The 16646-nt window shown below is 41.4% G+C and overlaps 1 protein-coding gene across 1 annotated transcript; it reads right to left on the bottom strand.

The window, feature by feature from the left end:
* Nucleotides 1-9910: 9910 nt before the first annotated feature.
* Nucleotides 9911-11317, bottom strand: LOC308075689 (LETM1 domain-containing protein LETM2, mitochondrial-like; the record flags this gene model as incomplete). The annotated part of the gene is made up of 1 exon (XM_080415637.1): nucleotides 9911-11317. The coding sequence occupies one exon, from the start codon at nucleotides 11315-11317 to the stop codon at nucleotides 9911-9913; it is 1407 nt and encodes a 468-aa protein (XP_080271763.1).
* Between the last annotated feature and the right edge of the window lie 5329 nt (nucleotides 11318-16646).

Below are 16646 nucleotides of genomic sequence, written 5' to 3'. Positions count from 1 at the left end.
CAAGTGCTACTTTGTCCAGTTGGCCGTCGACGCGTTGGACGCGCGTTCATTGTTTAATCTCTGATCACGCTGTTCTGCAATGAATCACTATAAGTTTCAGGTTCCACTTACTTCACCCACCACTGCATCCGGTTTTATGACACGATTTCCGTTTACGTTTTTTTTTTCTTCTCCACAGTCATTTTCGGCTAGAATAGGGTTTTATACCGTTTTTCACACAGTATAAAAAACGATCGGAGACCTCCCTTTCTATAATCTATGGTCTGGGTGACGAACAGTCATCGCCGTCGTGTATCACATCGTAATTTTCGCCGATCAGAGAATATGAGACCAATTCACATCCGGTTTCATGAAAATGACTGTTGCACTGGCTGAGAGAGCTGTGGGAGACTCAGAGAGCTGATCAATGCTGCTCTCTAGTGGTGGGTGATCGTATGAGTTCAAAAGTCAGTTTCAAGTCAAGTCTATATGGAAATAAAATAATAAAATAACAAAACAAAAAATCACGAAAATCGCTGGCACTGGGGGAGTACTTTATGAAAATACTCTGGCAGTCAAAGAGTTAAAAAAAATCTTCAAAAAAATCTGGGGGTGCTGCAGCACCCTCAGCACCCCACTTCCCGCGTCCCTGCTTTTCAGGGAAGGTAGGGACTTTTCAGTTTTTTTATTTGCAAATGTGGTGTATCACTTCATGGATACATTTCATGACTTTTGAGGTCAAAGTAATACTTCTGACCATCCATTTCATGAAGAGGACAAGTCAAAGTTATGGAAAAACAAGGTCAAGTTTTGTTCTACCCTGTAGGACTAGTATTACATGAGAATATTCCTCAGAAAGGTCCACGTTTTGCTATTTCCACCCATAATAAGGCCTTAAATAAAAGGCTGCTGATTCACAATAGAACCAAATATTGGCATCCTGGTTGCTTTGGGATGTAGGGACACTATATGTAGACCATCTGTGCACTTATGATGTAAAAACAACCAGCAGGTAGAAAATGAGAAAGGATGGACTTGGCATTTGTTTTACAGTGGTGAGTCACTTCATGGCTGAATTTCATTACATTTGCAGTAGCCTAAAAGTAAAACTTCTGACCATCCATTTCATGAAGAGGACATCTTAATGATGTCACATTTTGTTCACCCAAAAAATGATTTATTTTCTATCAATTGCACACCCCATGAAGCCTTGAATCCATGGATTTATTTGTGTTTTTGTCGCATTCCTAAGCCAATAATTTGATGCCCGGATGTATTTCCGGTAGGAGACACAAATAATCTACTTTGTGTCTCCTACCGGATACATTAGCCGGTAGGAGACAGGAATCAAATTATTAGCTTAGGAATGCGACAAAAACACAAATAAATCCATGGATTCAAGGCTTCATGGGGTGTGCAATTGATAGAAAATATGATTTTTTTTGGGTGAACTACTCCTTTAATAAAGAGTAGGACCAAAATTACAAGTGGATATAGCTCAGAAAAGTGAACCGTTTGCTATTTCCGCCTATTTTAGGCCTTATATAAAAGGCAAGCACACACACGCACACGCGCGCGCGCGCACACACACACACACACACACACACACACACACACACACACACACACACACACACACACACACACACACACACACACACACACACACACACACACACACACACACACACACACACACACACACACACACACACACACACACACGTGTTGTGAGCTTGTACGCTCAGTTTTTGGTGAGGTGCCATACATTGTGAGGGACACTGCCAGGTGTCTATTGCAGGTGAAAGCAGGGGTCTTCAATGTTTGTCAGGCCAAGGACCCCTTAGCTGAGAGAGAGAGAGAGATGAAGCAGGGACCCCCACTACATACTGGATTCATGTTAAATGTGTATTTTCAGACATTTAACAACCGAAACCCTCAATATTTTGTAAACTTTACCTTTACTTGGTCTGCTCTTTTTGCCAGACCCAAGGGGTCGGCCTACATGAGGCTTTGTCCCTATTTCGTCCATACATGGGCATAAAAGAGGGTTCAAGTTTCGTCCCCCATAGTGATGGAGCTCACTTTAAAAAAAAAAAAGATTTTTTTTAAAGTGCATAATCCTATTTATAGGTTATTAATGTCATCATGTGTCTCGCTAGCCAATCACAGTGCTGAATAGAGTCAGCCAATTTCGTCCCCCTGTCGTCCATACATGGGCATAAAAGGAAAAGGAATTTATTCTGGGTCTGGCAGAACCAGGTCTCCTGGTCTTGTTTCCCTGTACACCAAACCTCTTCACCGAGTATAGGCGATCTACAAGCTCACAGCGCGTCTGCAACACTTTGCCCCCCAGAATAGGGATGTGAGGGTTCAAGTGGAAGTAGCCTACATTGTTAAAGCAAACACTCATTCATCAATACACAACACACAAAAGAAATCAGCAGTTCTAGAGAGAACTAAGTAAGTAAGTAAGTAAGTAACTAACTAACTAACTAGTGTGTTCACGTTTACAGGTTTACAGCAAAGATCTGACTCTGTTGCTCTGTTTTCATTCAACAGTCTTTGTCGCCCTCGTGTGGCCGAAATGAATAAATACAAGTGGAAGTTGTCAATAAATCTGAGTGTTCACTCAGTTAATGAAATATTAAAACATGGCTCTAGTTTCTACATTCTACAATAAATGAGCTATTCAAATCTACAAGCTAACAATGAGACGCACTGTGAACTTGTGTATTTGCTTGATTTAATGTTCTAAACACTGATACAAAGATAATAATCATACACTCTTCAAACAGTTACACATGGATTCATTATGGAGAGCTCCTGTCCTGTGACATATATACTGTACAGTATCAGTGGTTGTCAATGTGGGGGGGGGGGGGGGAGATCTACAAGCTCGCAGCGCGTCACTTTGTGCTGCGCTGCGAGCTTGTACATCTGCTATTTCTTTTTGGCCAGAAAAGAAAATATTTCACCTGAAGGAAGAATCTGGTCAATTAGTAGAGGACCTAGCTAAGATATGTATGCACTTAATTTAGGAGAGAATATCTCAACTGTTCTTGGCTAATATGACCCCGGGGAACAATTTAGGAACGTTGACTAATTCTCTATCCGGGACGAAATACCTGAAAATGACCACGCCCTTTTTAAAATGACCATAACCGGTGCATTACTTCCAACATGGCTCTATCTGCTAAACCGTTAACGCTACAGATTTACTGAGGTGCTCAAAATGTTCAGAATACTTATGTTTAGGGAAACATAGACAAGTGTAATATTTCTAATTTGATATTTTATGACAGAATAGCTAAAAAACACCCCCCCAAAAAAAAAAAACATATTACAGTCCAGGGCTAAAGGAATATTCTGTGTGAATCAGTCTAAAAGCACCTAAATGTAACCCAGGGCATGCTCTAATGATTTAGCAAGGGTACCTGAGCCAGCAATGGGTCATCATTGTGGCCAAATCCAATATGGCCACCACCAGAAAAAGGTTTTGGCTAAAACCTTTGAACCAGATGAGCTATAAACGCAAACTTGGTGTCTAAATCATGTTTTTTGACAATTAGAAACATGTTGGAATGCTTATCTTTATGGCTGGGTGTGGCTGGACCTCTATTTTGCATATTTCAAAGAAATATTGGTTTTGAAAATGTGTTTTACTTACTTTAATATTTGGCAAACTTGGTGTCTACTTTATGCTTTTTGAGCATTAGAAACACATTGGAATGCTCATAATTATGATTGAATCCATCTAGAGCACTCTGACTTGCACATCAATGCTCAGCATAAATGTAATTCTATCGTAATAGTCAAAGGTGTATGGAATTTGAACAATACATTTAAATTAGAATCAGAAAAGTTAATTGCTAAACAAAAAATGGTTGCTAGGAATTTGTCTCTGTGTTACTACAACAACAGAACAGCACTGCAATAACTGTACCACACACACACACACACACACACACACACACACACACACACACACACACACACACACACACACACACACACACACACACACACACACACACACACACACACACACACACACACACACACACACACACACACACACACACACACACACACACACACACACACACACACACACACACTTTACTGGCATCTGCAAGATGGGTCCAGTAAGGTTCCCAGGTTCTGAATGCTGAATCAGTGCAGCTTGGGTGGGAGGAAGGTTCTCAAGGGACCTGGTACCATTTGACCAACATCAGCCTTCCCTGACTATGGGAAAAGGAGTGCAGGTATCTCAAAGGAACCCTGGTCACCCTCCCCTTGGAGCCTGAAAAGATCAACTCCAATGGCCATGTCCAAAGATTGGAGTGTATGGTCATCATCATATACAGCAAAAGCTGTGGTGGCCACAGCAGAGTAGATGAATCTTGACAGTGGCTTTTCTCAGTCCCTCAAGAACATTCCTCCCACCCAAGCTGCACTGATTCAGCATGTAAACACTGCTGCAGACCAGCTTCTATTGGAATCAGACAACCTCCGTCCAACAAAATATCCCAGATTCAAATAGGTTGGGCTGGTACTGGGACTCCATGACTAAGACTTGTGAACCTTACTGGACCTATCTTGCAGGTGCCAGTAAAGCTGTTGCTGTTGTAACACCATAATGTGATATTATATAACATATTGTAAACAATGATATCATACTAGTCAATGGTGTATAGAATAGTAATACTATATAGTATTACATTTTATGCTGAGCATTGTTGAACATACTGTATTAGCTGTAGCTGTATCATTAGGAATGAGTTCTACTGTTAAATCATTCTATTGTTTCAACAAAATTACATTGTAAGATGCATTGGTTGTTTCATAACATAGTGGCCATATTTGTGATAATCAAATTAGTGTCCTCTAGATAGATTAAATCATAAAGATAAGCATTCAAACATGTTTCTAATTGTCAAAAAATGTGTGGTTCAAACATTATAGCCAAAAAGCCATATTGGATTTGGCCACTATGATGACCCTGAAGGTCGCTGGCTCGGGCACCCTTGCTAAATCATTAGAGCATGCCCTGGGTTACATCTGGGACAAATGTGGTGCTTTTAAATTGATTCGTGCAAAGATATCCCATATGGCCCTGGACTGTATGTTTTTAGTGGTTTCTTTTATCTGTTCTGTCATAAAATATCAATTTAGAAATGTTACACTTTACTATGTTTCCCTAAACAAGTATTCTGAACACTTTTAGCATCTCAGTAAATCTTCAGCTCCAACAGTTTAGCAGATAGAGCCAGGTTGGAAGCAGTGCACCGGTTATGGTCATTTTAAAAAGGGCGTGGTCATTTTCCTAAATTGTTCCCTGGGGTCATATTAGCCAAGAACAGTTGAGATATTCTCTCCTAAATGAAGTGCATACATATCTTAGCCAGGTCCTAGACTATTGTAGCAAACATTCAATTTGGGGAACAAAATGGTGCAAGAAAAAAACAATGTACCAGTTGTAAAAAATGTATGTATCGTCTCTGCCGGGGAGGAAACCTCATTATATCCAAAACTGTTACAATTCAGGATTCAAATTTAAAAAACGGCAAAAGTAGCAGATCTGCAAGCTCTAAACGCATTGTGAGCTTGTAGATCTGCTACTTTTGATGCTTTTGTGTGACGTTGTAGTATGATACCTACACCCTAACCCTAACCCAATCAGGGCGTTAATTTACGAAAAAACACAAAAAGTAAAAAAGAATGGAGATGGAGCAACGATATCTATCTTTATCTGTCCTACTGGAATGAATGCATGAAAGTCCAAATCAGTGTTGATTTTGACAGCAAATTTTGATTCAGTTTTAGTCATAGTCTTTTGAATAAAATTCCATTTAGTTTTAGTCATATTTTAGTCATCTGAAATGTTTTAGTTTTAGTCTAGTTTTAGTCGACTAAATATCATAAGATTATAGTCGACTAAATCTACAGTTGATTTAGTCGACTAAAATGTATGTTGGCGGTGCCTTGATGGCGTCGTAATGGCTGATTTTACACTTGGTTGCATGCTGACATTGTTTAGAGCGCAACACCTGAGCGCAACCAAACATAAAATGATCTCTTCTCCACTAGATCCCTCACTAACATTTTAGTCTAGTTTTTATTTGTTGACGAAATTGTCAATATATTTTGTCTTAGTTTTAGTCATCATAGCTTAGTTTTTATTTAGTTTTCGTCATAGTTTTAGTCGACAACATCAACACTGGTCCAAATGTGTCATTATTTACCATTTGACTTTTCAGAAAACGATTGTCAGAAGAAAAAAATAGTTTTAGACATTAGGAAACAAGCCCAAATAATCAACTACACTTTAGAAACAAGCCCAAATAATCAGCTACACTTTAGAAACAAGCCCAAATAATCAGCTACACTTTAGAAACAAGCCCAAATAATCACCTACACTTTAGATACAAGCCCAAATAATCAACTACACTTTAGATACAAGCCCAAATAATCAACTACACTTTAGAAACAAGCCCAAATAATCAACTACACTTTAGAAACAAGCCCAAATAATCAGCTACACTTTATATACAAGCCCAAATAATCAACTACACTTTAGATACAAGCCCAAATAATCAACTACACTTTAGAAACAAGCCCACATAATCAACTACACTTTAGAAACAAGCCCAAATAATCAACTACACTTTAGAAACAAGCCCAAATAATCAACTACACTTTAGAAACAAGCCCAAATAATCAACTACACTTTAGAAACAAGCCCAAACAATCAACTACACTTTAGAAACAAGCCCAAATAATCAACTACACTTTAGAAACAAGCCCAAATAATAAACTACACTTTAGATACAAGCCCAAACAATCAACTACACTTTAGAAACAAGCCCAAATAATCAGCTTCACTTTAGAAACAAGCCCAAATAATAAACTACACTTTAGATACAAGCCCAAATAATCAGCTACACTTTAGATACAAGCCCAAATAATCTTTTACACTTTAAGATACAAGCCCAAATAATCAGCTTCACTTTAGAAACAAGCCCAAATAATAAACTACACTTTAGATACAAGCCCAAATAATCAGCTACACTTTAGATACAAGCCCAAATAATCAGCTTCACTTTAGAAACAAGCCCAAATAATCAACTACACTTTAGAAACAAGCTCAAATAATCAACTACACTTTAGAAACAAGCCCAAATAATCAGCTACACTTTAGAAACAAGCTCAAATAATCAACTACACTTTAGAAACAAGCCCAAATAATCAGCTACACTTTAGAAACAAGCCCAAATAATCAACTACACTTTAGAAACAAGCCCAAATACTCAACTACACTCTAGAAACAAGCGCGTTGTGAGCTTGTAGATCGGCTATTTTCAAATAGCCTAGGTATAAAATAGAGCTGAAGTGGTTAATATATGTTTCATAATATCATAATTGATATCTGAAAAGTAACTAGTAACTAAAGTTTTCAAATAATTGTAGTGGAGTAAGTACAATATTTGCCTCTGAGATGTAGGGGAGTAGAAGTAAAGGTACAGCAAATGGGAAATCGAGTAGAGTAAAGAATCCTCAACATTGTACTTAAGTACAGTACTTACATACTTAGTTACTTTACGCCACTGCAAATAATAGACGCATGGTACAGCTTTGTCCAGGGTTCAAGTGGCTTTAAACTTGGCATGTGTGTGTGTGTGTGTGTGTGTGTGTGTGTGTGTGTGTGTGTGTGTGTGTGTGTGTGTGTGTGTGTGTGTGTGCACAGCTAGAGAACTGTAACTATGCAGTGGAGTTGGGAAATTCCTCCGCTGGGTTTTCTCTGGTGGGGATTGGAGGTCAAGACCTGAACGACGGCAACAAGATTTATTTATTCTTTGCTTTGAGATCTATTTTAGCTATTTTTAAACCTTTTTTAATTGTTTATTATTTTTAAAAAAATGTCCATGTTGAATATTTTGGAATTTCTTTTGACAATATAATGATGACTGATGATTTTGTGCAACCATGTTTAAAATGTGGGATCTCCTCCAGGCACGGCCTGAAGCGCTGTAGCGTCTCCCTGTGGAGAAACCAACACCGATTAGGGGGTGCAACAGTTCATTGTACTTGATGGTTGTTTTCAGTGGTGTAAAGTAACTAAGTATATTTACTCAAGTACTGTACTTAAGTACAATTTTTAGGTATTTTTACTTCACTGGAGTATTTCCAATTTTTGCTGTGCTTTTGCTTCTACTCCACTACATCTCAGAGGCAAATATTATACTTTTACCTAGCCCTGGTCCAGAGCGTTAGTGAGAGAGAACTCACTAACGCTCTGGACCAGGGCTAACTTTTACCCCACTTCAATTATTTGAAAACATTAGTTACAAGTTACTTTTTATTATCATTACAAAAGATGCATTACCCACTTCAGTCCTATATACATTTCGGCCATTTGAAAATATCAGATCTACATAACCCTGACAGGGTGATGAAGTCTCAATAACGACCTGCTCCCCATTTTTGGTGAATGATCAAAACCTTTGGCCCTAAAATGGCTCCATAAATCATTGCTATAGCCGTGAAAATCTTCTCTTATGGGGGTCCCTGGCATATATTTTCAAATGGTGGTCCGCGGGCTAATTATGTGTCAATTCGGGGGTCCTTCACATGAAAAGGTATGAGAACCATGGTTTCAGTCTTATCAACCTGTTATCTTTGTATAATTATGTATATATGATCTGTTTGAACCTGTGAGATGTGTCATAATTTATGATTAATTCCCAAGAATAAGAAACAAAGTGTGGCCCTTATCAGTTCAATATGGGACATGTCTTTTAGTTTCCAAATAAGGGCCGATTCCGTATTTCAAGGGACAGCTGGCAACCCACGCTGGGCAAGACCTGGGGCTGTTGGTTGTCTAGGAAGTGATAACCGGAATCAACTGGTTGAATTTGGCGGAAGTACCGCCCAAGGAAATGACGTTGATGCTTCAAATCTGTTTACATTCTCTGTGAATGAAACAAGTGTTGTGATTGGTCGAAAAAGATCGTTTCCGGGGGAAACGCGCACAACGGAAGTCCTGCCCTACATAGACACTCTCTGCTTTAGGCCGTGACCCGGCTCTTCTCTTCACAGATGAGTGAGGCTGGGAAAGAGGCTACTGGCAACCAGGACTCGCTAGGCCCATACGTGTGACCGTAACAACCGCAGTGGCGGGTCATGGCTTTGTCAACAGCTGATGGCCTAATCCAGTGCTTCTCAAACTTTTTCCAATAGCCAAAGTATAAAAGGTTAAAACACATTTTGCTGGCGACCCCCTGGAACCCCCTCAAGGATCCCTGGGGGTCCCCGGACCCCACTTTGAGAACCAATGGCCTAATGTGTGTCCACTGACCCCCCCCCCGTGCCTGACAACCCCCTCCCGGACACTGGGTGCTGTGTCACGGGCCAAGCCTGTCTAGGGGTGCAACAGTTAATCGAACTAATCAATTCAATCGATTATAAAAAACGATTTAGATAAAAAGCTAATTAAATGTTGCTTTTTCTTCTTTCAAAATGTTTTTAAAATGGAAAAAATTATCCGATCTTGAAGACATTAAATATGGCTTAATGTGTTAACCAGACCAATTGATTTAGTCAGGTATAAAAAAAATCTACATCTTTCATATCCATTCGCTGATATCCTTCCTACTATAAATGTGTGAAATCTGTCTGTATGTGAGTGTGTGTGCAGTTCACATGATCTCGAGAACCATTCGAATGACTGATGGCGGCCCGAGGGAGTGCCGTGCCCGGCATCGAGTCGGTGGGATAGGGGGAATTTCCAACTTGCATCGTTCCCGCTTCCCAGCTTCTCGATTATTCGATCAATCAAAATAGGCATCGATAGAAAAACCACTACAAAAATAACCGAAGTTGAATCCCTAAATCTGGTCCAGACATGGAGTCTGCCCTGCCCCACACTTTACATGCCGTTGGAATTGGTCTTGCTCTTCTGGGCTGCGTCCGTCGCCTCCTTGGCCACAAGGACCTCAGCAGGGGACAGAGGTTTGTTGTCCGACAGCGAAGGAGCCACGTCCCTCATGTCCTCCTCCCCCGCTCTGTGTATGACGACCGGGGCGGGGTCGGCCAAAACGTCAGCAGCAGAGGCCGAGGGCGGTGTGCTGCTGCTCACTTCCGTACTCGCCGCAGCAGGAGGGTGACAGTTCTTCAGCTTGGGCACAGGGGGGATGACGGGGACTTTAGGTTTGAGTTCCGTCAGGTACATGGCCCTGCACAGCAGCAGGGACGGAGGCACGTTCTCGTTCAGGTGCAGGTCCAGCCACTGCTGCAGCTGCCGGCGCAGCTGCTCGGTGGTGAGCCCCACGGAGCGCATCCCGCGGTGGTGGCACGCCGCCTGTAGCTCCCACGTCTCCAAGGCCGCGGGGCCGCCCTCCGCCACGATCACCTCGTCGTCCGCCTTGATGGACGCCAGCTCCACCAGCAGCCGCGAGCGCAGCAGGTTGTTGGTGCCGATCGGCTGCATCTCCAGCAGCTTGCACATGGCCACCAGCTGGGGGCGCTCCAGGTGCTCCAGCGTGGAGAACCGGGCCGTCTCGCCCGTTCCCGTGTGGCCGTTGCCGTTCCTGATGGTCTCCTGGAGGAACCGGGCCAGCTCCAGCTTCACGGCCTGAGCCTTGCTCTGCTTCCGCTCTTTCTCCGACTCCGTCTCGAAGGTGGAGGGCAGCATGCCCGGGAAGAGCTTGATGAAGACGGGGAGCAGGAGCTCCATGAAGGGGACGATGAGGAAGGGCACGAAGGGCACGAGACGGAAGAGGTCGGCGCAGGTCCTCATCAGCCTCCTTCTCTCCCGGCGCGTGAGAACCTCTCCCTGCAGCAGCTGCCACACCATCGCCCCGGCCACCCTGGTGTCGATGGCCAGGAGCCGAAATCCGTGGTAGTAGTGCTTCAGCTCGTCCACGACCCTCCGATACAGAGACCTTCTCACCGGCGCCCTCTCCTGCACCGGAGGATGATCGAGAGCCTCGGGAGGAGGCTTAGGCCGAGGAGGCTGTTCGCCCGAAGGTTTCTTATCGTGGAACCAAACGGTAGAGCTGTGCAGCGAGCGGGTTAGCAGGGTGGGGCTGTGAGGGGCCCAGTGGGTGTGGTGGGGGGTATTGAGGCAGTGGTAGGGGTGGCTGAGGTGCGAGGTAAACCTGGCTGGGTACGAGGAGGTTACATGGCTGGTGCATTCTATGTAAGCTAGGTAGGCTTTGGAAGAGAGAGATGGTAAGACGTCTCTCTTGGAGAGCAGCAGATCCTCAGCGATCTGCGGTAGTAGTGCTCCTCTCGATCTTGTGACCGCAACGAGCACCCGGGCACTCAAAGCCATTGCCATAGCAGAGATATTCCGTGGTGGTATCCTCCAGCATCAATGCCCGGGCCTATGGGTGCAGACTGGCATTGTACAAGGCTTCTCTGTGAACGGGAACAATTGGTTTGATAATGGCTGCGCGATAAAGGCTGTAATGTCACCGGACCATTGAATCGTTTGGCTCTGCCATATTCTGTTTGATTCCAGGATGGACCTATGGGTTATACAGCTCTGTCTCTCACTGCATTCAGCGTAGAGGATAAGTACTGGCTACCGTGACGTGGAGTGACGTAGTTGTGCCTCTCAGCCAATCACGTGAGGTTCTGATTGTAATGGCATATATGGCTTTTCCATATATAGAGCACCGAAGTCTGGCGTAATTTACGCATCCTACCTGGGTCGCGGTCCCCCCCCCCCCCCCCCCATTCTGAATTCCCATAGACATCTTTAATATCGCGTCAAATAAGAACTGTGTTACAAAAATAAACAAATGGCGAATTGACTCTTATGGATATGAAGCATCAACTGACAGTGAGAAAACGATAATGTTACTTCCGCCGAATGAGTTCAATTTTCGCCAGAAACAGACTGTATCAAATATGAGTGACTGACTATCATAAACATTACAGAGCCTCCTCCCCGACAATATCGCCGAGACGGTTTGTTTATTTTTGGACCACAATTCTTAAGTTATATGAGACGATTCTAAGATGACCCAATGTTATTCTCCATAGAGAAATTACTCCCGCAACCCAGGGGATGAACGAGTGACGTCAGGACTTCGGTACTCTTTTGTAGGAGAACTAGAAAGGTGCGTTCCGGCTCAGAGGAACACATCTTGTGTGACTCCATAATTGGAGTCTCCTACATGTTAGATTTAAAGTGGTTCTCAAACTTTTTAATTTCAAGGCTTCCCCTAGTTACAGTAGGTATTCATTAGGCCACGGCCCCCCATAACTCTGAGTGTACCGACCTTAACTCTTTAAGACCTGAGAACGCATCTGTGTGTCATTTTTAGATTTCGTTGGGCTATTCAAAAATAGCAGATATACAAGCTCATAGCGCGGCACCGAGTGCCGCGCTATGAGCTTGTAGATCTGCTATTTTTGAAAAATCGTGAAAAATGTTGTGCAAATCTTTGAATATATATATATTTAAAGCAGCATTTCTAGCTAAAATGTTATTGCTTCTGGGGATTCTACAAATGTCTTCTAAATCAGTTTAAAACAGTTTTCTGAAACACTTATGTTGCTATAATATTAATGTCAGTGTCAAGGAGCCCCACAACGATATGTGTTTGGCTGCGGACCCCCATCTCAAAAAAAATTTTTTCCAGGGACCCCAGAAGCAAAGATTTGAGTAAAAAACAATTGCTTTATAGATATATATTCAAAGATTTGCAAAAAAAAAAACACGATTTAAAAAAAAATAGCAGATCTACAAGCTCATAGCGTGGCACTCGGTGCCGCGCTATGAGCTTGTATATCTGCTATTTTTGAATAGTCAAAAGTATAAAATATGGATAAAGTGTTTACACAGATGCGTCCCCCGGTCTTAAAGGGTTAACAGGTGTGTAACTCTGACAGTGTACAAAATGGAACCAAATGGACCTGTGGACCATTTCTACCTGTAAAGGTCCATTTGGTTGGGAACGCCCCGGACCGCCCCTCAAGGGCCCCACTTTGAGAACCATACATTTAAACAAACTAGAGGTTCGGGCCGCGCTAGAGTTCGACAACTACATCGCACCGCCGATCCGAACGATATGTCCGAGTCCAGTGGTGTAAAGTAACTAAGTACATTTACTCAAGTACTGTACTTAAGTACAATTTTGAGGTACTTTTACTCTACTGGAGTATTTCCAATTTTCAGTACTTTTACTTCTACTCCACTACATCTCAGAGGCAAATATTGTTCTTTCACTCCTCTACAATTATTTGAAAACTTTAGTTACTAGTTACTTTGCAGATATAAATTATTATATTATAAAACATACATTAACCACTTTAGCCTTATTTTATACGTAGGCTATTTGAAAATAGCCGATCTACAAGCTCACAACGCGTCGTGATGCGGCGCGTTGTGAGCTTGTAGATCTGCTATTTTCAAACATTCTAGTACTTTTACTTTGGTACTTTAAGTATATTTTGATGCCAATACTTTTGTACTTTTACTCAAGTAACATTTTGAACAAAAGCCTTTAACTTGTAACAGAGTATTTTTCTGTGGTATTGCTACTTTTACTTAAGTAAAGAATGTGAGTACTTTTGCCACCACTGTGTCAGAGTCATAGTGTCGGGGGCTTTGTCAGAGTTCCCGTCTGTCTGTGTCTCTTTAGTGCCCATATATGGAGATCTCTATATCTGTCTGTCTACCTGATCCCTGATGTCACTAGTATATGTGCCCATACCCTGTATATTGGCAGGCCCATATATGGGCATATTGGTCGGTTCGGCGGTTCTTGTCAACTGGATATCCATAGATGGCCACATCAGTCGGATCGGCAGATCTGGACAACCGCATATCCAATCTCCATATATACCTATAAATGGGCATATTGGGTTTGTTAATGGTTATGCCTGAGTCATAGTGACATGCCAATACAGTATATAGAAGTATCAGGTTTGTTTATGGTTATGTCAGAGTGACGTGGCCGTGGTCCTGCCTATATATGGCGTATGGGGATTGTTTATGGTTATGTCTGAGTTACAGTGACGTGGCCGCCCGCCGGTCCTCCCTTAAAGGTAGGGTAAGTGATTTGCAATTATTCAAATAATTGCAAAATGGGTCTATGTTCTGATAGTGCTCGTTACTATAGAGTGTCCTGTCCATATAAAAAGTCTCCATGTCTCTCCAGCTCTTTATAAAACAGAAAATGTATTTTGTAGTTTTTTTTTTTTTTTTTTTGTAGTTTTATTTCCAATTTTATCCAACCAGGACAGAGAACTCAATCAGGATATAGATTAAACAAATGAAATTGGAAGTGATGACACTAAGAAATTAGCAGACAAAATTTTAACTGGAACACTATACAAATTAAGCTTAAAAATGGGTACTTTCTCCTGATTGGCTGAGATTTTGACACCTACCGAAAAATGTATTTTCTGTTTATTAAAGAGCTGGAGAGACAGGGAGACATCTGTTACTGAACAAACACTCTATAGCAATGATTACTATCAGAATATAGTATTTTAACCTTTTAACAAAATACTTTTTGTTTTAACCAAAAAATATCACTTACCCTACCTTTAAGCCAATTTTTGATATAGGATAAATAAATGTAATGAAATATTAATGAAAATGGTATGTAGAATGAATTGCTTAACATATTCACGTAAACCTAGGCCTTGTGGATAAAGATACAATGTAACAGTGAGGTTTTTCTTTCACACAACATTTATTCACTTAATGTACAGCATAACAGTTCTAGAAAAAAAACTTAAGTTAATTCTCCATCAACAAGTCACATTTTGTGAATGTTTTTTTTCCCGCATGCTGCTGGCCAGCCCCAGTCATGGGCATCAATGCCGAATTCACATTCATGGACCAACTGCAAAGGCAGCCTGCTCATTTTGTGTGGCTGAATAGCCATGTCACCACGGCAATATGGGATTCAACGCGTTCGTTGCTGTTAAGCAGAAAACTTGTATCTCCATATTTCAAACTTAATTTATTTGAATGTTTTTTTTGTAAAGGAATGCCCTACTTCATATGTCAGCATGAACAGTGTCTCACAAAAGTAGCCGACATTGCAGAAAACAAAATTAAGTGCAAGTGGTTGAAGTGTGTCTGTGGGTTTTATAAATGTTTAACAAGTGAAAAGTATTAAGAGCTTGTGACTAAATGATAACTATGCTGGAGCCACAGGAACATTTTCCCGTTTCCTGAAAGGTAACAGTTTTGGACATACAAGATTTCCACCTGACGTCATGCTCAGTGGCGTGCACAGACATTTTGAGGGGCAGGTGCTCAAGTAAATTATACTTTTTTTTGTTTACTTGGTCTGCTCTTTTTTCCCTCTACACCTATACCTCTTTGCCAAAAATAGCCAATCTACAAGCCCACAACGCCTCGCAGCGTGAGGCGTTGTGAGCTTGTAGATCTGCTATTTTTGGCTAAAGTTCTCCTCAGAAAAGGGATGCTAGGTTTCGAGTGGTTATGGTAAAAAGAAAAATCATATCACATAAAGATTTGGCAGACCCCCTGTAGTAACTCTGAGGACCCCCTAGGGGTCCCGGACCCCTGTTGAAGACCCCTGCTGTAAACTGAAAAAAAGGGCACTTCTGGTCAAGAGGGCAAAGGGCAGGTGCTCTAGCACCACCTAGAGTCTATCTGTGCACGTCCCTGGTCATGCTTGTGTGATTAACCCAGAACTAAATGAAGCTGCTTCATCACATCAGAATCATAGAGATAAAATGCATCTTCTGTTGGGATATACCAGGGGGGTGATGCAACTTTGATGATGGAGAGGGCCACTATATTTCCACACTCACTCCAGAGGGCCACATTGCATAATACTGTCGGGCAGAGACACCTCTTATCTCCGCATTAGAACTTTTTTCCGTAAATTAATGCCGTCACACAAATTCTATGTCACACATTTTGAGCTTGATAATCGGCTATTTTTGCCGATCCGCTTTATTATTTTTTTAAATCCTGATTTTGTTTTTGCTATTTTTGAATTGGAATCCTGAAAAGTAACATTTTTATTTAATTTCAAATGCATTTAGTTATACTTATGTTAACTTTATGAACTTAAATACAAATACATTGGACATAAAAAAGACAACAGAATTGTAACACTAGTCATTTAAGCTACCATAATATAGACTGAAGTAATTAAAGCGGGTCATGTTTGCATGTTTGTAAATCGTGACAGCTGAAATCAATAATATGTCTGTATTCCCATATGAACCTGCGGGGCCGCATTAACCCATTGAGACCTGAAGCCAATTCTACATGTCTCCTAAATCTCAACAGTATTCTGAAAAACCTATGTTTCTATATCAGTGGTGCTCAATCTTTTTCATGTCAAGGACCCCCAAAATGATATGTATTTGGCCGCAGACCCCCATCAAAATATGTTGTTCCAGAGACCCCCAGAAGCAAAGATTTGGGTTAAAAATGTTTGCTTTAAAAATATATATATTCAAAGAATTGCACACATTTTCACGATTTTTCAAAAATAGCCAAAGTGTAAAATAATGCTTTTTAGCTCAAATCTAAAAATGACACAGTTCCAGGTCTTAATGGGTTAAGTGAAGGTGGGGGGGCCGCATGTGATATACTGTATCGTCTGTCGGGTGGAAACCTCATTATGTCCAAAACTGTTACTTTTCAGGATTCA

This window comes from Gymnoscopelus braueri (genome assembly GCF_963280865.1).
Source record: "Gymnoscopelus braueri genome assembly, chromosome: 20".
Lineage (NCBI taxonomy): Eukaryota > Metazoa > Chordata > Actinopteri > Myctophiformes > Myctophidae > Gymnoscopelus > Gymnoscopelus braueri.
The sequence above is the reverse complement of the archived record's forward strand: the minus strand, read 5'-3'. Positions and strand labels throughout refer to the sequence as shown.